A 20,869-nucleotide genomic window follows, 5' to 3' on the forward strand; every position below is an offset into this window, starting at 1 on the left:
AGACTGGATGCTGTACCCCAGGTGGGGTCTACCAACAGTGGAGTGAAAGCAGAGAATCACCATCCTAGGCCAGCTGGCCATGCTGCTTTGTGGTGCAGCCCGATTCACCACTAGATTTGGGGCTGCAAACACACGGTTTTCAAGCTCCAGTTTCCTTGGTTCTTCCTCTGCAAGCCTGCTCTGAACCATTCATCCTCCAGTCTGTTTTGATAGTGCCCACAGCCAGATGCAAGACCCTGCACTTGGCCTTGTTTAACTGATGGCTTGAAGTTCCTCAGTTTCACATGGCACCATTTCTCAAGCCTCTCACGACCCCTCTGCACAGCATCCCTTTCCTCCAGCGTATGAGTTGCCTCCCCTCAGTTTGGTGTCACACACCAGCTTGCTGAGGGGCCACTCAATCCCACTGTCTGTGGCACTGATGAAGATCTGAAGTAGTGTTGGTCCTAGTACAGGCCCCTGAAGGACACCACTCGTCACAGGTTTCCACTGGGATTTGAGGCCTTGGGGCACTGCCGGGTGCAGGTGAGGAAGGCACCTATGACTCCACCATGGCCTCTGGCCATCAGGCCCAGCTTTGCTCTGCCTCTGGGCAGATGTGCCCTCTTGGCCTTACTGCACGTGCTGTGATGGGGCACGCGGCCACTGCTGGCGTTGGTTGAGGAGCCTGGGCCGTGGAAGGCAGCAGCTACACAAGACCCTGGAAAGTGGACAAGAGGTGAGAGGAACAGACAGGGGAGGATTGACAGCAATTCCCCTTGCCCTGGCTGCCACTGCTCTGGGGGGGGAGACCCAAGCAGTACATGGCCCCAGAGGGCAGCAGGAGAGTCATCGGGGGAACCAGGCTGTACCAAAGCTCATTTTCTGCACAGCAGCCCATGTGGGGATGTGCTTTAGATGTGTGGAAAGCAAATAAGACACCAAAGCTACAGCTGTTGTTGCACAGTCCTTGCACAGTGTCAAAGGCATCTCCCTTTCTCCCGCTGAAGCCCCTGCAGTGGAGGCCAGGGCTGGGCAAGCTGCCCAGAGGGGACACAGGGCGGTAGTCTGAGTTGACTGAAGGACTGTTCCATGCCATATAACATCACCCTCAGAAATCCAAGTGTTGACAGACTTTCATGCTTTTCATGAGCTATTTGTTTGCTGGCCTGCTCTTCTGATTCTCCCCCATGCCACTGGGACAGCAGAGCCAGTGAGAAGGGCCAGAGGGTGTTTGGTTCTGTTTGGGGACACCACGCCACTCAGGCCCACAGGCAGTGCCTGTCCTCCTTGCCCTGCTCCTCCCTGCCTGTGCCCACGGCTTCCTGGGAAGGTTTCTAAAGAGAGGGAGGCAGGGAGAGGCTCAGGGCAGCAGCCAGGGAGGCAGCGCCTCTGGGCTGAGTGTCTCAGGGTGTCCCAGAGCTCTCCAAAGCCATGTGGTGACCAGCAGCAAAGGCTGCCCAGAAGCGTGCAGCCAAGGAACAGGAACTGCTCAGCAGCTGCAGGACAGAGCTGGGCAACATATAAACCCAGGGCAACATGTCTCTGCCAGGGCATCTTGGGAGAGCATCTGCATGGGAAAGGATGACACAGAGACGTGAGCTGTGTTGCTGCAGAACTTTAATGAGTCAGAAGAGAGAAACAAGGTCACTCTGAGTCGAGATGTCCCCCATGGCTGTGGCAGGCATCCCACCCAGGTGCCCAGCTGCCTGCCCCAGAGAGAGTGCAGGGCCAGCAGGTTGTCCCTAGGCAATCTGTGTGGGGCTCACAGCCCAGGGGAGCACGAGAGACCAAGGACAGAGGAGCGAAAGGAGAGCTGGAGTTGCTCAGCCCCTGTAAAAGCAACATCCGGATGCTCCACCCCCTTTCCAGTGCCAGCTGGTGGGTGCCTGGGGGGTCTTCTCCAGCACCATCGCCAGCAGCTTTAGCAGGGGAGGCACCTCCTGCCGCAGTAGCGGCTGCCGATGCCAGAGAGGCCGAGGCCGGAGAGGCCAAAGCCCCCAGAGGAGATGGGCACTCCCTCAGAGCTGAGGATGCTGCCAACGGCAGCGGAGGTGGAAGATCCCACGGCGGTGCTCTGCGGGAAGGAGCTGAGGATGGGGCCGGGCAGGGTCACCACCACGGGGGAGGGCTGGATGACCACGGTGGAGTCCTGGCACTGCTGGACACAGGGCTCATTGCAGCTGTTGGCCAGCGGGGTCGGGCCGCAGGGCCGGCAGGGCTGGCACGGGCTGTAGCAGGACATGTCTTGGGCTGGAGATGCACCTGGGAGAGGGGACAGCAGCAAGCAGAGCATGAGGGGTGGGTGAGGAGCAGCCTGTCACTCCAGACCCAGAGGCACTGTAGGGTTGGTTTGCTTTCCCATCCACCCAAAAGAGACCTGACACGTGCGACCAAGCCCAAGGAGATTCCCTTCCCTAACCCATAGCTCAGGAGACACTTCAGTCAAGCCCCAAGCTGCCTCCATGCAGCACCTTTTACCCTCTTCCTTTTCCCATTACGAGCAACCCTAAAAGTCAGCGTAGAAGAAAAGGGGAGCTTTTTGGTGAGGAATCCTTGAGGAGGACGAGGTGGAGGAAGAGAAGCTGGAGGAGGAGATGAGATGAGGAAGAGCAGAAAGGAGAGAGGCCTCCAGACTCACCTCGTTCCAAAGGAGATGGAGGCGAGAGGAGCGGATGAGAGAGTGAGGAGAAGGACCTGCTTTTATACTGCTCCTGCACTGCCCCAGGCACACAGTCCCTGCATGTGGGCAGTAATTTTCCAGCAGACTCACCTCCAGTGCAAAATATCCTACCTAATGGCACAGGTGGTGTTTCTGTCAACGCTGCCATTTTCTTTCCTCATTTCTGACATGCTTGCTCTGCCACACAGGCTTCTCAGGGGTTGTTTTCAAACCGCAATGCAGGGAGATGCTCACACCCTCCCGTGAATTCAGTCCTCTCCTGGGTGCCCAAAGGCTCCTCTGCCTGATCAGGTGTGACACACGCTTCTCAATTCTTTCCTGGTTTCTTTGGCAAAGTCATCCTCCCTTGTGGTGGTCTCTGGATCTCTCATACCACTGTCTATGACTAGAAAACCTCTGCACACAAGTCCATGGGGCCTGATGAGATGCATCCCAGAGACCCATACGAAAAGAATTTGTTAGTGTGAAGGTGGTGAAGCACCATACGGGGTTCCCCAGAGAGGTTGCTTCTTCTCCATCCTTGTAGCTATTTGGACCTCAGTGGGACTTGACCCTGAGCATCCCTCAAAGGCTGACTGTGCTCAATGGGTTCCAGAGATCTCCCAGTGGCTTGGACTCATCCTGGGTTTCAGGGGGCTCTGCTTTCTCATGGCACTAGAGCTTCAGCATGCCCCCATGCCCCAAAGGACTACTCAGCCTGAAAAGCAACCCAGCACCGCTGGGGAGGAAAGGAAACTGCCCACAACCCCCAGCAAACCAGGCCTGGCAGGGCCCCACAGTGCCACAGGCCTGAGGGTGCTCAAGACGGGTCTAAGTTCAGAAGGGCTCCAAGACTCCTTCAAAGAGGCACTGCACTTCCCTGCCCTGCAGACTTGTCCCAGAAGGGCAAGGGAATGCCTTCAGCAGGCCAGCCTAGTGGGAGAGCCTCTGCCCACCCATGGTGAGTCACACTCTAATTTGTGATTAGCCACTTGTCAGCCTTTTGGTGTGAGGCAAAGGCAGGAGAGCATGCTGTCTGCAAGTGTATGACCCACACTGGGCTGAATTCCCCTCCAGGCAGGGCTGCTCCATCCCTGCCCAGGGAAAACCACCTCTGAGTACTGGGCAGTACCCAAGTACACAGCTCCAGGCCAGGCCATTGTGCATCCTGCAGCTCAGGGATCAAAGCGTGTGGCGAAAGCACACGGTGGTGTGAAGAGAGTGGGAGCAACAAGGTGCAGTCCTGAGACTCAACACACCGCCCATCCTGTGAGGCAGGACTCCACTCCCCAGGGCTTGGGCTGGAACACGGAGTTTAGGATGAGGTTTCAATTTCACAGGCCTGATGATGCCATTGGTTTGGGACCCCCAGAGTGGGGCCACGTTGTCAAAGACACCGGCAAACGTCTCCCAAGAAGGTGAAGATGGCCTTGGGTGAAGGGGGTTGAAATGCATCCCACCTGGTTGGGAGGCCATGTCCACCTGCTGACTCAAGCAGGGAGGCAGAACGAAAGGCAGGAGGATGACTTCTGTCACAGGAGCCTCTGAGCACCCAGGAGAGGAGTGCATTGTTGGGAAGACATGGGCCCCTTCCTGCGCAGGGGCTTGTAAACAACCTCACCAGACTGACACAACCTTGATCAGGAAATCCTTGGGCCTCTCATGCCAAGGCTTCAAAGGAGCCTGCGTGGCCTAATGGCCTTGTCAGAAATGAGGAAATGAAATGGCAGCGTTGAGGGAAACCAAAACACCACCTGTGCCATCAGGTAGAATATTTTGGTTTGGAGGTGAGTCTCTTGGAAAATTACTGCCCACATGCAGGGACTGTGTGCCTGGGGCAGTGCAGGAGCAGTATAAAAGCAGGTCCTTCTCCTCACTCTCTCATCCACTCCTCTCGCCTCCATCTCCTTTGGAACCAGGTGAGTCTGAATCTCCTTTGGCTTCCTTGCTCTTGGGGGGGCTCGTCTGGGTGGACTGAAGGGGTATCCCCTATGGTGGAGTGAAATGCTTGTCTTCAACCATCCCTCATATTGGATTTCCCACTGCCCTGTCTCCCAGGTGCATCTGCAGCCCAAGACATGTCCTGCTACAGCCCGTGCCAGCCCTGCCAGCCCTGCGGCCCGACCCCGCTGGCCAACAGCTGCAATGAGCCCTGTGTCAGGCAGTGCCAGGACTCCACCGTGGTCATCCAGCCCTCCCCCGTGGTGGTGACCCTGCCCGGCCCCATCCTCAGCTCCTTCCCTCAGAACACCGCCGTGGGATCTTCCACCTCCGCTGCCGTTGGCAGCATCCTCAGCTCTGAGGGAGTGCCCATCTCCTCTGGGGGCTTTGGCCTCTCCGGCCTCGGCCTCTCTGGCATCGGCAGCCGCTACTGCGGCAGGAGGTGCCTCCCCTGCTAAAGCTGCTGGTCATGCCACTGGACATGACCCCCCAGGCACCCACAAAATGCTACCATAGCACCTCAGCCCCTGCAGCTCACCTTGCAAAAGGATGGGGCCAGCCTGGGCTCATGCAAAGCACGGCCCATGGCTGCCTTTCCCCTCTCCCATTCCCCTTTTGCTCATCTCCCTCGTCTCTTGTGCTCCCCTGAGCTGTGAGCTCCACAACGCCAGCCCAGGGACTACCTGCTGCCTCTGCTCCCTCTCTGGGGCAGGCAGACGGACGTCTGGTGGGATCTCTGCCACAGCCGTGGAGCGTAGAGGCGTCTCTGCCCCTGTGATCGTGATCTTTGCCTTGGGGACTCCCCTCGGACCTACCTCATTTCCTACTTTGGACTCATTAAAGTTCTGCTGCATCCCAGCCCACGTCTCTGTGTCATCCTTTCCTCTGCAGGGGCTATCCCAGCGTGGCCAAAGAGAGAGTTGATGCTTCCCCCACCCCACCTCCCCCAGGGAGAGGGCTTTTACAGATGCCAGGAGAACCCATCCTATCCATAGCATTTTGAAGGGAGGACACAGTGCAGTGGGCTGCCTTGTCATACAGCCACATTATCCCACGCTCAGAGAGTGGTTTGTGTTGGCAGAGCCCTTCAAAGATCATCCACACCCACTCCCCTGCCACGTGCAGGGGACAAGTGTCTCTGCATCACATTACACAAAGTTCCATTGAACCAGACCCTCAACTCCTCCAGGGACGGGAGATCCCATCCTTGCCTGGGCAACCTTTCCCAGTGTCTCACCACCTTACTTTTAAGACTTTTCTTCTTTATGTCCAAGTGACATCTAGGCTGTTTCAGTTTAAAACTGATGCTCCTTATCCTACTCCTAAGGCACCTGATAAAACATCTCTCTCCCACTTTTGATACTGCAGCAGTGCCATAATGCAGAGCCTTCTCCAGGCTGAACAAGCCCAGCTCCCTCCTCGGCCTTTCTTCCCAGAAGAGCTCTTGCATCCCTCTGATCATTTTTGTAGCCCTTCTCTGGACCTGCTCCAAGAGGTCTGTGCCTCTTTTGCACCAGGAACCCCAGACTGGACGCTGTACCCCAGGTGGTGTCTACCAACAGTGGACTGAAAGCAGAGCATCACTGCCCTTGGCCAGCTGGCCAGGCTGCTTTGTGGTGCAGCCCGATTCACCACTAGATTTGGGGCTGCAAACACACGGTTTTCAAGCTCCAGTTTCCTTGGTTCTTTCTCTGCAAGCCTGCTCTGAACCATTCATGCTCCAGTCTGTTTTGATAGTGCCCCCAGCCAGCTGCAGGACCCTGCACTTGGCCTTGTTTAACTGATGGCTTGAAGTACCTCAGTTTCACATGGCACCATTTCTCAAGCCTCTCACGACCCCTCTGCACAGCATCCCTTCCCTCCAGCGTATGAGTTGCCTCCCCTCAGTTTGGTGTCACACACCAGCTTGCTGAGGGGCCACCCAATCCCACTGCCTGTGGCACTGATGAAGATCTGAAGTAGTGTTGGTCCTAGTACAGGCCCCTGTAGGACACCACTCGTCACAGGTTTCCACTGGGACTTTGAGGCCTTGGGGCACTGCCGGGTGCAGGTGAGGGAGGCACCTATGACTCCACCATGGCCCCTGGCCATCAGGCCCAGCTTTGCTCTGCCTCTGGGCAGATGTGCCCTCTTGGCCTTGCTGCACGTGCTGTGATGGGGCACGCGGCCACTGCTGGCGTTGGTTGAGGAGCCTGGGCATGGAAGGCAGCAGCTACACAAGACCCTGGGAAGTGGACAAGAGGGGAGAGGAACAGACAGGGGAGGATTGACAGCAATTCCCCTTGCCCTGTCTGCCACTGCTCTGGGGTGGGGGGGGGAAACCCAAGCAGAACATGGCCCCAGAGGGCAGCAGGAGAGTCAACGGGGGAACCAGGCTGTACCAAAGCTCATTTTCTGCACAGCAGCCCATGTGGGGATGTGCTTTAGATGTGTGGAAAGCAAATAAGACACCAAAGCTACAGCTGTTGTTGCACAGTCCTTGCACAGTGTCAAAGGCATCTCCTTTTCTCCTGCCGAAGCCCCTGCAGTGGAGGCCAGGGCTGGGCAAGCTGCCCAGAGGGGACACAGGGTGGTAGTCTGAGTTGACTGAAGGACTATTCCATGCCATATAACATCACCCTCAGAAATTCAAGTGTTGGCAGACTGTCATGCTTTTGCATGAGCTATTTGTTTGCTGGCCTGCTCTTCTGATTCTCCCCCATGCCACTGGGACAGCAGAGCCAGCGAGAAGGGCCAGTGGGTGTTTGGTTCTGTTTGGGGTCACCATGCCTCTCAAGCCCACAGCCAGTGCCTGTCCTCCTTGCCCTGCTCCTTCCCTGCCTGTGCACAGGGCTTCCTAAAGAGAATCTTTCTAAAGAGAGGAAGGCAGGGAGAGGCTCAGGGCAGCAGCAAGGGAGGCAGCGCCTCTGGGCTGAGTGTCTCAGGGTGTCCCAGAGCTCTCCAAAGCCATGTGGTGACCAGCAGCAAAGGCTGCCCAGAAGCGTGCAGCCAGGGAACAGGAACTGCTCAGCAGCTGCAGGACAGAGCTGGGCAACATATAAACCCAGGGCAACATGTCTCTGCCAGGGCATCTTGGGAGAGCATCTGCATGGGAAAGCATGACACAGAGACGTGAGCTGTGTTGCTGCAGAACTTTAATGAGTCAGAAGAGAGAAACAAGGTCACTCTGAGTCGAGACGTCCCCCACGGTTGTGGCAGGCATACCACCCAGGTGCCCAGCTGCCTGCCCCAGAGAGAGTGCAGGGCCAGCAGGTTGTCCCTAGGCAATCTGTGTGGGGTTCACAGCCCAGGGGAGCACGAGAGACCAAGGACAGAGGAGCGAAAGGAGAGCTGGAGTTGCTCAGCCCCTGTAAAAGCAACATCCAGATGCTCCACCACCTTTCCAGTGCCAGCTGGTGGGTGCCTGGGGGGTCTTCTCCAGCACCATCGCCAGCAGCTTTAGCAGGGGAGGCACCTCCTGCCGCAGTAGCGGCTGCCGATGCCAGAGAGGCCGAGGCCGGAGAGGCCAAAGCCCCCAGAGGAGATGGGCACTCCCTCAGAGCTGAGGATGCTGCCAACGGCAGCGGAGGTGGAAGATCCCACAGCGGTGCTCTGCGGGAAGGAGCTGAGGATGGGGCCGGGCAGGGTCACCACCACGGGGGAGGGCTGGATGACCACGGTGGAGTCCTGGCACTGCTGGACACAGGGCTCATTGCAGCTGTTGGCCAGCGGGGTCGGGCCGCAGGGCCGGCAGGGCAGGCACGGGCTGTAGCAGGACATGTCTTGGGCTGGAGATGCACCTAGGAGAGGGGACAGCAGCAAGCAGAGCATGAGGGGTGGGTGAGGAGCAGCCTGTCACTCCAGACCCAGAGGCACTGTAGGGTTGGTTTGCTTTCCCATCCACCCAAAAGAGACCTGACACGTGCGACCAAGCCCAAGGAGATTCCCTTCCCTAACCCATAGCTCAGGAGACACTTCAGTCAAGCCCCAAGCTGCCTCCATGCAGCACCTTTTACCCTCTTCCTTTTCCCATTACAAGCAGCCCTAAAAGTCAGCGTAGAAGAAAAGGGAAGCTTTTTGGTGAGGAATCCTTGAGGAGGACAAGGCGGAGGAAGAGAAGCTGGAGGAGGAGATGAGATGAGGAAGAGCAGAAAGGAGAGAGGCCTCCAGACTCACCTCGTTCCAAAGGAGATGGAGGCGAGAGGAGCGGATGAGAGAGTGAGGAGAAGGACCTGCTTTTATACTGCTCCTGCACTGCCCCAGGCACACAGTCCCTGCATGTGGGCAGTAATTTTCCAGCAGACTCACCTCCAGTGCAAAATATCCTACCTAATGGCACAGGTGGTGTTTCTGTCAACGCTGCCATTTTCTTTCCTCATTTCTGACATGCTTGCTCTGCCACACAGGCTTCTCAGGGGTTGTTTTCAAACCGCAATGCAGGGAGATGCTCATACCCTCCCGTGAATGCAGTCCTCTCCTGGGTGCCCAAAGGCTCCTCTGCCTGATCAGGTGTGACACACGCTTCTCAATTCTTTCCTGGTTTCTTTGGCAAAGTCATCCTCCCTTGTGGTGGTCTCTGGATCTCTCATACCACTGTCTATGACTAGAAAACCTCTGCACACAAGTCCATGGGGCTTGATGAGATGCATCCCAGAGACCCATACGAAAAGAATTTGTTAGTGTGAAGGTGGTGAAGCACCATACGGGGTTCCCCAGAGAGGTTGCTTCTTCTCCATCCTTGTAGCTATTTGGACCTCAGTGGGACTTGACCCTGAGCATCCCTCAAAGGCTGACTGTGCTCAATGGATTCCAGAGATCTCCCAGTGGCTTGGACTCATCCTGGGTTTCAGGGGGTTCTGCTTTCTCATGGCACTAGAGCTTCAGCATGCCCCCATGCCCCAAAGGACTACTCAGCCTGAAAAGCAACCCAGCACCGCTGGGGAGGAAAGGAAACTGCCCACAACCCCCAGCAAACCAGGCCTGGCAGGGCCACACAGTGCCACAGGGCCTGAGGGTGCTCAAGACGGGTCTAAGCTCAGAAGGGCTCCAAGACTCCTTCAAAGAGGCACTGCACTTCCCTGCCCTGCAGACTTGTCCCAGAAGGGCAAGGGAATGCCTTCAGCAGGCCAGCCTACTGGGAGAGCCTCTGCTCACCCATGGTGAGTCACACTCTAATTTGGGATTAGCCACTTGTCAGCCTTTTGGTGTGAGGCAAAGGCAGGAGAGCATGCTGTCTGCAAGTGTATGACCCACACTGGGCTGAATTCCCCTCCAGGCAGGGCTGCTCCATCCCTGCCCAGGGAAAACCACCTCTGAGTACTGGAGGCAGGACTCCACTCCCCAGGGCTTGTGCTGGAACTGGGAGTTTAGGATGAGGTTTCCATTCCACAGGCCTGATGATGCCATTGGTTTGGGACCCCCAGAGTGGGGCCACGTTGTCAAAGACACCGGCAAATATCTCCCCAGAAGGTGAAGATGGCCTTGGGTGAAGGGGGTTGAAATGCATCCCACCTGGTTGGGAGGCCATGGCCACCTGCTGACTCAAGCAGGGAGGCAGAACGAAAGGCAGGAGGATGACTTCTGTCACAGGAGCCTCTGAGCACCCAGGAGCTCAGAGGCTCCCGTGACTTCTCAACCATTGTTGGGAAGACATGGGCCCCTTCCTGCGCAGGGGCTTGTAAACAACCTCACCAGACTGACGTGACCCTGATCAGGAAATCCTTGGACCTCTCATGCCAAGGCTTCAAAGGAGCCTGCGTGGCCTAATGGCCTTGTCAGAAATGAGGAAATGAAATGGCAGCGTTGAGGGAAACCAAAACACCACCTGTGCCATCAGGTAGAATATTTTGGTTTGGAGGTGAGTCTCTTGGAAAATTACTGCCCACATGCAGGGACTGTGTGCCTGGGGCAGTGCAGGAGCAGTATAAAAGCAGGTCTTTCTCCTCACTCTCTCATCCGCTTCTCTCGCCTCCATCTCCTTTGGAACCAGGTGAGTCTGAATCTCCTTTGGCTTCCTTGCTCTTGGGGGGGCTCGTCTGGGTGGACTGAAGGGGTACCCCCTATGGTGGAGTGAAATGCTTGTCTTCAACCATCCCTCATGTTGGATTTCCCACTGCCCTGTCTCCCAGGTGCATCTGCAGCCCAAGACATGTCCTGCTACAGCCCGTGCCAGCCCTGCCAGCCCTGCGGCCCGACCCCGCTGGCCAACAGCTGCAATGAGCCCTGTGTCAGGCAGTGCCAGGACTCCACCGTGGTCATCCAGCCCTCCCCCGTGGTGGTGACCCTGCCCGGCCCCATCCTCAGCTCCTTCCCTCAGAACACCGCCGTGGGATCTTCCACCTCCGCTGCCGTTGGCAGCATCCTCAGCTCTGAGGGAGTGCCCATCTCCTCTGGGGGCTTTGGCCTCTCCAGCCTCGGCCTCTCTGGCATCGGCAGCCGCTACTGCGGCAGGAGGTGCCTCCCCTGCTAAAGCTGCTGGTCATGCCACTGGACATGACCCCCCAGGCACCCACAAAATGCTACCATAGCACCTCAGCCCCTGCAGCTCACCTTGCAAAAGGATGGGGCCAGCCTGGGCTCATGCAAAGCATGGCCCATGGCTGCCTTTCCCTTCGTCCATTCCCCTTTTGCTCATCTCCTTCGTCTCTTGTGCTCCCCTGAGCTGTGAGCTCCACAACGCCAGCCCAGGGACAACCTGCTGCCTCTGCTCCCTCTCTGGGGCAGGCAGACGGACGTCTGGTGGGATCTCTGCCACAGCCGTGGGGCGTAGAGGCGTCTCTGCCCCGTGATCGTGATCCTTGCCTTGAGGACTCCCCTTGGACCTACCTCATTTCCTACTTTGGACTCATTAAAGTTCTGCTGCATCCCAGCCCACGTCTCTGTGTCATCCTTTCCTCTGCAGGGGCTATCCCAGAGTGTTCAAAGAGAGATCTGATGCTTCCTCCCACCCCACCTCCCCCAGGGAGAGGGCTTTTACAGATGCCAGGAGAACCCATCCTATCCATAGCATTTTGAAGGGAGGACACAGTGCAGTGGGCTGCCTCTTCATACAGCCACATTATCCCACGCTCAGAGAGTGGTTTGGGTTGGCAGAGCCCTTCAAAGATCATCCACTCCCACTCCCCTGCCACGTGCAGGGGACAAGTGTCTCTGCATCACATTACACAAAGTTCCATTGAACCAGACCCTCAACTCCTCCAGGGACGGGAGATCCCATCCTTGTCTGGGCAACCTTTCCCAGTGTCTCACCACCTTAGTTTTAAGACTTTTCTTCCTTATGTCCAAGTCACATCTAGGCTGTTTCAGTTTAAAACTGATGCTCCTTGTCCTACTCCTAAGGCACTTGATCACATGAGGACAGCTTGCTCCTGTGCCTTTAATACTTATTTTTTGAAGAATTCCCAGCCTTCCTGGACTCCTTTGCCCTTCTGGACTGTCTCCTAAGAGGCTCTTTCAACAGTGTCCTGTGTGGGCCAAACACTGCTCTCCATTGTAGTGGTTTTGCTGACCTTCTACATCCACTGAACATTTATATTCTGGATGCAAAACAAGGTGATCATGAGGTACAAGCGTTTTTGATCCCAGCAATGCGGGGAGGGGAAGCAGGGGAGATGTCTCTGATGCCATTTGACAACAAACCCTCTTTTTTCCATGTCACATATGCCTGAAATGAGGGTTTTAAAACTGCAGCCTTTATTCAAAGGTCTCTTTGCTTAGAACCCATGAGGGAGGAGACCTGTGGGAGCTGAAATCAAATCAGGTAATCAAACCACCTTACTCTGAAGACCTGGAGGCAGCCCAGAAGGTCAGGGCAGACCATGCCACCCTCCAGGGCCGGGCAGCCCACGGGTGCACCATGCTCTCAGCGGCTGCCTCACGCAAGGCTTCCAGGGCAGGGACATACTCTCCCTCCTTCGGGAAAGAGTTTGGAGTTTTCACTCGCCATCGTGGGCACCGGTGGCCAGGAAGAGCCCTGTCGCCAGGCCGGCGTCCTGCCCGCAGGCTGCCCCGCGGCTCCGCAGCAGCCGATAGGCACCATGGCCCGGCCTTGCCTCAGGAACCGCGCTGAGGCGGGAGGGGTCTCTCGCGGGGAGGGGGCGGCTGCGCAGGCGCCAAAGCGCCGACCAGCAGCTGGGCGCTATTGAAGGAGCGGCCCCTGCCCCGCCGGTCTCCCCGTCCTCAGCCCGGAGGAGCTCTCCTCCGCCATGGACTTGGAGGATGAGATTGGTGAGGCTCGGGGTGAGGTCTGGCGAGGGATGGGGCGGGGGGGAAGGCAGCCGCCGTGTGCCGCGGGCAGGCCCCGGGCTGGCGATAGCGGCTCTGGCTTCTATCTCGGTGCTCTCGGTCTGAGGCGAGGAGGCCCCGGGCGGGCCGGGTCGTTAGGCCAGGGTTCTGCGTGGCTCCGGCGCCGGGCTGTGGCCTTTGGGAAGTGGTTTGGGTTGGGGTAAAGCGTCGCTCCCGCCTGCAGCCGGCGGGCTGGTCCCGGGGGCTCCGTGCCGGGGTTGCTGGGGGTGGGGGGGGCGGGGGGGGGTGGGGGGGGTTGTGTGCTGGGGACAGGCGGTCCCGTCCCTCCGTCCCTCACATTAACTGCGCCGGTTTGCCGGCTCCAGCCGGCTCTGCTGCTCTTTCACACACCGTGGTGAGGGCTTTCCTCTGGCACTCAGCCCTGTCTCCTTCCTTTAGCCCGATCTGTTCTTGTATTGAAGCAGCTCAGCAGAGAGAAAACAGCCTCAATTGCTCTTCCAAGGGCAGCTGAACCTGTGCAGAGCTTGTCAGTGCTTTAATGACAAGCAGCAGTCTGTAGTTTTCAGCTGTTCCACTGACCTGCGCTGGCTGGTGGAGGCGGGAGGTGCTCACAGGGCTGGAGGCAGCAGCAGCGCTGCACAGCTGAGGTGGAAAGAAGGAATTCGGGCTGGCCTTGTCCCTGCTCACAGCCTGAAGCCTGCTCCTTGTGCCTTGTGGAACACCTTTGCCAGCTGTCGGCCTGAGCCAGCTCCCTGGCCAGGCTGTTGGCACAACTAAGTACCAGTGGGTGTGGGAGAGAAGCGGGAGGTAAGAGGCCCTCACAGAGCTGGTAGGGGAGAGACTGAACAGCAGTGATCCATGCTTGGATCTGTTTAAGCTCTTTGGTTACACAAATCAGTTCCTAAATGTTTTAAAAGCCCATTGCAGAGCAGAATGGATGGAAGACTGAGCCGGCTCCCTGGTGTGTACCCCACAAACAGCAGAGGGGGGACCTGTGGCTCCTTCTGGCTGCCTCTCTTCCTCATTGAGAATATGGAAATGTGATTTTTAAAAAGTACATTAAACATTGTAACTTAATGTATCTTATCTATGGATAGATTAAAAGCTTTATATCATATATGCATGCACTCATGGTGCTTCACTGCTCAGTGCCTAGCTTTTTAGATATTTTAGCCAGTTTAGTAACCCCACAGTTCTTAAAATAATTGCAGCACTTAATGAAAAACCATGGTAGGTGTGTCAAATTGGCTGGCCTTCTTCCTCTGGCAAAACTAGCTGTTGATGAGAAAAGACTTGGTCAGGCTGAGGGTGCTCCTGGGTGGGTGTGTCATCCCACTGATTCTCCTCTGAGATAGGTGCACAGTGCTGCTGTCCTCATTCCCTTGGAGCAATTGTGGTTGCCTACATAACATGGTACCTTAAAGAGCAGTTATGCCTAGTGCCACTGACTGTTCTCTCTCTGTTTGGACTAGCATCCACGTCACCTCACTCTTCAAAATTAATTTCTTTGGTTATGCAAAGCAGGTGCCTGCCTTAATGAATGGTTTCAAATGAACAACAACTGCTTTTACTCCATAAGATCACAGCCCTGATGTGGTATGTTTTTTTTCTCCCCACTCTGCTGTGTTAGCAATGCTAGATCTTGCCTTTCTAATTAGTTTTGGTTTTCTCCTCTCTGTTTTTCTGTTCTAATAGATGTTTTTGATCCAGAGAGATTAATACAGTGTCCATATAACAAATACCATCAAATCAGAGCCTGTCGTTTTCCTTATCACCTGGTGAAGTGTAAAAAGGTAAGCTGGGCTGCCAGACAAAGCACTCAATGGGAGTAATTCAGTATCTGGAAATATGATGTGTGTCCTCACTCTTGTATTTTCTGCCTGGCTGGAGTAAGTACCTGACAAGTAGCCTTGTTTGGCCTTTATTCAATATAACTTTATTTAACTTCATGTTAATTGTCCTGAGATCAGTGTGGCTTTGTTGAAAGGAGGTACAGATTCATAGTAGGTCAGGGAGGAAATTCTGGTCTATTACAGCAGCTTATGTGGAAACTGGATACATTTTTCCCTTTTTAGGTTGAATGGAGTCTCAGCCTGAGTTACCTGCAGCCCTTCTGGCTGGTCAGAGTAGGAGTAATGCTGCAATTCCTTCTCCAAGTGCTGGAAATGCAGCTGCATAGCAGGGCTTTTTTGTTGTTGTTGTTGTTGTTTTACCAATAACCAAAGTGATTCTGTCAGAAACTGCACATCCTGTACTCTGCACACATGAGAGAGGTCTCTTCCCCCCCTATCTTTTATTGAGAATTCCAATACAATTCATTTAATTCTCTTCTCCTCTGTTGTCCTTGTGGTTTGTGTTCTTTAAACCTGTCAGTGCAACATCTGACTGAGCTTTGGGGTTTTGCTGAGACTTTTTTAAAGCCCAATTGTTTCATTTAAGTTTGCCAGTAAGTTTGGCAGTGTGTTTTTAAAATAGAATCAGAGAATCTCCTGAGCTGGGAGGGACCTGTAAGGCCCATCGAGTCCAACTCCTGGCCCCACACAGGCTCAGCCCAGTCAAAGCACAGGAGTGTATCATTCAGATGCTTCTTGCCCTCAGCCCAGCTCAGGGCTCTGACCCCTTCCCTGGGGAACCTGTGCCAGTGACCAAACAGTTTTGGTAAGCTTACCTGGTTAGGAGGATGAGATGAGATTGGTAATTGCCAATCAGACATAGTCAATGTCCATAAGTAATTAGCAGAAGAGCTCAGTGATTATCTGATCCATCTGAAGGTGCCACTGTGTGATTGTTTGCCATGGCACACACCTGGGCAGAGATTGTCCTTACTTGGCAGTTGGATTCCCTTTCTATAACCTATGCATAAAATCCAATTAAGTGCTTCCACCAGCCTCAGCTTCCTGTTGCTTTGTGTAAAATGCAGCCCTGCCACACAGCTGGGGACCAGGCAAGCAGAGGAACCCAAATCCTCTTTGGCTTGAACTGCATTAGCATTGAGGAGCCTCTGCTATACAGCCAGAATAGCTTGTGGAAGCAAATATTGGGCACACAAGGACACAGCAACCTTGGCTTTACAGACCTGATAATGACAGCAAGGGGTAGACTAATTTAGTATCAGTAGAACCTGTGTCTGTGCTTAAAGTTTTACTTGAACAGTAGTCCTGTAGTGCTGCTGTCTGCAGGTGCAGTGTTACCAACTCCCTCCTAGCTGCTTGGGAGGATAGAAGGAATCTCTCTGCCTTTGTGCCTGCTTATTTAAAACTACCTGAATGGTTTAGATCTGCCTGACATCTCTCCTCTGTGTTGCTTTTAAAATCTGTGCTCTTAAACCATGCAGCCACGTTGCCAGCATTGCAGTAAATTGTAGGGAGTTCAGCTGAGGGTGTGTTTCATTTCAGTCACAGAATCACAAGGTTGGAAAAGACCTTTGAAGGTCAGCAAGTCCAACCATTCCCATCCTAAGCTAAACCATATCCCTGAGCACCTCCTCTACCCTTTTTTTGAACACATCTAGAGAAGGTGACTCAGCCCCTCCTTGGGCAGTCTGTTCCAGGCCCTGACAACCCTTTTGGGGAAGAACTTTTCCCTCCCATCTGCTCTGACCCTGCCCTGGGGCAGCTTGAGCCCATTGCCCCTTGTCCCATCTCCTGTCCCCTGGCTGGAGAGACCATCACCCACCTCTCTGCACCCTCCTGGCAGGGCAGTGTAGGTGGTGATAAGGTCTCCCCTCAGCCTCCTCTTCTCCAAGGCACCTCAAAGGTGCCTCAGTTTCTCAGCAAATTGTGTTTTAAAGAACAATCATGTTGGTTTTCCCTTCCATTTTAGGAAGTGTCCAAACACTATATTGCCATTCCTTGTTTAGTCTCTTTTTAAAGCAACATCACAAGTACCTGTGGGGTGTTTTTTTTTTCTCTGGATTGGTAAGAGATAAGTAAACTTGAGAGATAGAGCATGTGATTGTGGTTTTCTCTTGCCTAGAGCTACCCTGAAGTTGCAAAGAAATTGGCCACGTGCCCCTTCAATGCTCGTCACCTGGTTCCTGAGGGCGACCTCAGCGACCACATAACAAAGTGCAGTGACAAAGGCTTCATTGAGCGAGATATAGGTAAGAGAACCACCCTTGCTCCAAGGTGTTTGTTCATCCTGGAGACTAAGGTCTCCTGGTTTTAAGGACAGCTCATAGAATAACCAAGAACTGGGAGTCAAATTGTTGTCTGGAGTTGTGTGTGTTGCAGCAGCTTTGGGGGAACTCGAGTCTCAACCTGCTTTGAGTCACTGGGGGAGCTGCTGACAACGTTGCAAGATGTGCCCAGGAGGCCTTGCACATGTTTTGTTACCAGGGCTGTGGGTTAACAAGGTTGTACCCTAGACTGCACATTGTAGGACCTCCAGCAGGTACAGAGCAGAGATGGTTTCCTTCTTCCCATAGAGCTGCACTGAGGCTGGCAGTGGCACCTGCACTCATGTCAGGGGGTTCCTGTTCATTCCTCTTCCTGCAACTAAGTCCCAGGGAGCGAATTTGAAGTTGCTTGACTTCAAAACCTGACACTCCTGGGTGTACTCAGCCTGTTTGCATTGTGTGGTGTTCCCTCTAAAGCCAAAAGCAGCTTTACAACTCAATCCAAAGCACTTAAATGTCTCTGCAGAGAAATTGGTGACTAATCACTGAGGTTTTTTTCTCTCCTTGAAGTGTTTCGGTCCTCTGGCTTCCAGAGGGAGCACATGAGTGATGTGAGCACCTGGCAGGCACCTCCTTGTAATGAAGACTGGGAAACAGGTGAGAAACTTCCCCATGCTGCTGTTTGGCCCTGTCCATTCAAGTCCAGAGGTGCTGCTCACATGGGTCTCATTTCTAGGACACCTTGCTCATGCTCATTCCTGAGAACATAAATCTCTCCAATAAGCAGGCTTTTCTTGGCATGGAAAACTATTCAACATGAGGGGGTTGGACTCAATGATCTTTTGAGGTCCCTTCCAACCCCTGACATGGTGTGCATACCATGACAGGTGCAGAGGTATATTTCCAAGCATCTCCTTCTCATATAAGCTGTTGAGATGTATTTCCAAGCATCTCCTTTTGACCCTTATGTGCAATATTGATGATGGAAACATGGTAACTTTTCTGTTCCTTGGTTAAATGACCATGCAACAGACAAATTCATCATTGGAGCAGCTTTTACTCCCTTTTGAACATGTAGAAATATGACAGGTATTCCTGATCTGATGGTTGGTGCTGGGGTTTCCTCTGAGTCACATGTGTTTCCTTTTACAGAGTTGTTGGAGGAGTCAGATTCCCCTTTTGTTTGGGGCATGACCAGTCCTGGCACAAACAGGTAGTGAATGCAAGTTTGCTCCCTTATAGTGTTTGTACAGAAGAACACTGCAGCCTGCTCCCAGCCCAGCCTCAGTGGCTGGGTGAGGGCTGACTTCACTGCTGTATGCTGGAGCTCTGGCCAGTGTGCAGAGGAGAAGGGTGCTGAGGTGACTTTGCTAGTGTGGCCAGGTCCTTTGATCTGGAGCCTTCTCAAACAGTTACTGAGCTTATGTTGAGCTGATAGGTGGGTAGCAATCCTTTGTGATTTCTGGTCATCTTAAACTTGGCAGATGTGCTGGCATTAGGGCTCTGTGTCAGCCAAATACCCACCCTGTTGCCCTTTGCAAAGGGTAATCCCAGTTTGGGGGTGTGAGAAGCACAGTGAACTGGGCAGAGCTGCCTTGACTGGCTTCACTGGTCCAACACTGGTGTGCTGCAGGCTGTATATTAAAGCTGCCAAAGGATGTTTCAAGGTTCATCTGTGCCTTTGTGCAGCAACAGTCCTGATGGCTCTGCAGCTCTGTGTGAGCTCAGCTGGGACACACCTCTCCTTCCATGACTCCTTAACACTTCTTGGAAAACCTTCTAGTGTGGAGAGTGTCTGCAGCCCTTCTCATCACCACTTCCAGGTGGCAGAGTGCTGTCTCCTTGTGTCCCTGCTCTCCTCCATGCAATAGTAAAATGTATAAATTTTGAGCAAGTGCCTTTGCCAGGAGTAACTGGAGTCTTTCAGTTCCAGCCCCAACTTTGAGCAGAAGAACACCTTGCCTCTGAGACTACGTACCCCTGCGTCCTTCCCAAACACCACCTCCTGAGCAGGCTGTGAGTAAACATCACCTCCTGAGCAGGCTGTGAGTAAACCTGGGGCTTTGGCACTCTCACTTCTGCAGGTGGTAGCAGCTGCTGAACTCCCTGGCTGCAGCAGTGCTTCATGGCCACTGCTGCATGGGGCAGGAGGGGGTAGTACATCACACCTACTTCCTTCAGAGCAGCTTCTGAGGAGATCTGATGCTTGGATCATCCTCTGTATCCTTTTCTTTATTTTTTTTGAGCACCTTCTGTATCCTTTATTTTGTGTTCTTGGCAGATCCTTCAAAACAGTGGTCCAATTTAAGCAGCCCTGCTCCCCATCCACTTTGGCTCTGTCTCTCCACCCTCACCCCTTCCACCCCAACCAAATTATTTCCATGTTTTGTGCAACTCTACTCACTGTCAGATGCAGCTAAGTCAGAGCAGGGGTAAAACTGGGGCTGTTTAAGCCAACCCTACTGGGGAAAAACCTATTGAACTACATCTGGATGTGGGAGAGAGGGAGCTTCCCCCATTGAAGTGTCTGATGCTGAAGTCACAGGCTGTTGGTTGTTTAGCAGCAACATGAAATCTTAAAGGTGCTTTGGGGATTGACCATCTTGTTTCACACTTGGAGCAGCTAAACCTGAGGCTCTTGGGGCTTTGCAGGCATGGCTTTTGCAGAAGCCAGTGGCTGCCTTTGCCATAGTGTCAGGCTGAATCTACCAAACCAAATGAAAATGGCTCAATGTCATTGCCAAGGTGACAAGTGCTCCTTCAGCAAAGGCCACTCTCACTTGGGGAAACAGAGGAAATTCTTGTCTTTTTCTCCATCTCATGCTAAAATGTATCTTGCCCTTTTCAGAGTTTGCAGTATTAATGTGTTTTCTCCCTGGAAATTCATTCCTTTCCAGTGCTACATGGTTCCCTTTCTAGGACCCTATTGCTTTGGGGATCTTTGCTACTGCTACTAAGTAAATGGCCTGATAAATTTACATAGCACCAGCTGAAATCTTCCCTCCTCAGACAGCAGTGAGTGATTAACAGAGAAAACTGTCAGGAATTGACACACATTTATGAAGTTTTATTTGGAAACTTCAGGTAAACTAATTTTGAAGTGGTGGTCAGTTTGAAGTGAGGGGGAATGACTTTAAGAAGAGCTGTTAGGCTCTGCTGGGGGGCAAATGCCATTCAAGTCTTGTCCCTGTGTGTGCATTTGCAAGAGGCCTTGGTGTAGCAGGAGCTATTGAGTCCCATGCCTGTGGAAGTCAGGAACCACACAGCAGAGGGAATTGCTGGGAATTCTCCCTTGCACCATAAGCATGTGTCTTGCATCTGCAAAGCAGCACTAGATATTCCTGCTTCCAGGATTACATGGTGCCTAGAGTGATTTCTGTGGAACACTGGACACTTGTGAGGACATTTGGCTGTTTGCTGGGGAGGTGCAGGGAACTTTCTCAGCAGTAAGCTGGGGTTGTAACATCTTTAGCTAGTGAAGTCATATCTGAGGGCCTGTTACAGCCTGGAGTGCATAAAGTAAGTTCTGAGAGTTTCTGCAGCAGGTAAAGAGGCTGAGTCTTTCTCCTGAGTAATATTTCATTGAGATCATCTGGATCAGCCAAACCTAGGAGTATTTTTATGTGCATGCACTTCTGCTTTTATCCTGGTGGCATCTGACTTTGTCCACACAGGGGAGGTAAAGTGGACAGTTTTCAAGTACACTGGCACTTACAGACTTCTCTTTTCTTCCTAGAAAGCATCCTGATGGTGCCTTTGCAGCTTCAAGCCTGAACTTGTGTGGGGGTGTGGAGCTTTGAGCCATGGAGAATCCACTGTGAATTCCACACCCTGTGCATAATGCCAGCAGGTGAAGCTTAAAAAGTGCACTTAAGTACTTGTTTCCATTATGGTTTTGTAGTTTTAACTCTTAAAATACCTTTTGAGAGCTCTAATGCAACTGTTCC

General features: G+C 53.6%; 5 protein-coding genes across 6 annotated transcripts; 3 read left to right on the plus strand and 2 right to left on the minus strand.

The window, feature by feature from the left end:
• Window positions 1–1,903: 1,903 nt before the first annotated feature.
• Window positions 1,904–2,224, minus strand: LOC311201265 (feather keratin 1-like; the record flags this gene model as incomplete). Its single annotated transcript, XM_084275623.1, has 1 exon — window positions 1,904–2,224. One exon carries the CDS (start codon window positions 2,222–2,224, stop codon window positions 1,904–1,906), a length of 321 nt encoding a protein of 106 aa, XP_084131749.1.
• Window positions 2,225–4,719: 2,495 nt separating this feature from the next.
• Window positions 4,720–5,040, plus strand: LOC311201024 (feather keratin 1-like; the record flags this gene model as incomplete). The annotated part of the gene is made up of 1 exon (XM_084275327.1): window positions 4,720–5,040. One exon carries the CDS (start codon window positions 4,720–4,722, stop codon window positions 5,038–5,040), a length of 321 nt encoding a protein of 106 aa, XP_084131453.1.
• A 2,980-nt stretch (window positions 5,041–8,020) lies between these two features.
• On the minus strand, window positions 8,021–8,341 carry LOC311201254 (feather keratin 1-like; the record flags this gene model as incomplete). Its single annotated transcript, XM_084275609.1, has 1 exon — window positions 8,021–8,341. One exon carries the CDS (start codon window positions 8,339–8,341, stop codon window positions 8,021–8,023), a length of 321 nt encoding a protein of 106 aa, XP_084131735.1.
• Window positions 8,342–10,709: 2,368 nt separating this feature from the next.
• On the plus strand, window positions 10,710–11,030 carry LOC311201179 (feather keratin 1-like; the record flags this gene model as incomplete). Its single annotated transcript, XM_084275499.1, has 1 exon — window positions 10,710–11,030. The coding sequence occupies one exon, from the start codon at window positions 10,710–10,712 to the stop codon at window positions 11,028–11,030; it is 321 nt and encodes a 106-aa protein (XP_084131625.1).
• A 1,621-nt stretch (window positions 11,031–12,651) lies between these two features.
• LOC311201228 (gametocyte-specific factor 1-like) lies at window positions 12,652–20,869 on the plus strand. Of its 2 annotated transcripts, none has more exons than XM_084275577.1 (7): window positions 12,652–12,787; window positions 14,501–14,598; window positions 16,781–16,907; window positions 17,493–17,579; window positions 18,075–18,135; window positions 18,850–18,938; window positions 20,659–20,869. In XM_084275577.1, exons 1-6 carry the CDS (start codon window positions 12,766–12,768, stop codon window positions 18,929–18,931), a joined length of 477 nt encoding a protein of 158 aa, XP_084131703.1. In that variant the 5' UTR covers window positions 12,652–12,765; the 3' UTR covers window positions 18,932–18,938; window positions 20,659–20,869. The 2 variants fall into 2 exon arrangements, with proteins under 2 accessions (XP_084131703.1, XP_084131704.1); XM_084275578.1 differs by having other exon boundaries at window positions 18,856–18,938.

Source organism: Gallinula chloropus (assembly GCF_964237585.1).
Source record: "Gallinula chloropus genome assembly, chromosome: 26".
NCBI lineage: Eukaryota > Metazoa > Chordata > Aves > Gruiformes > Rallidae > Gallinula > Gallinula chloropus.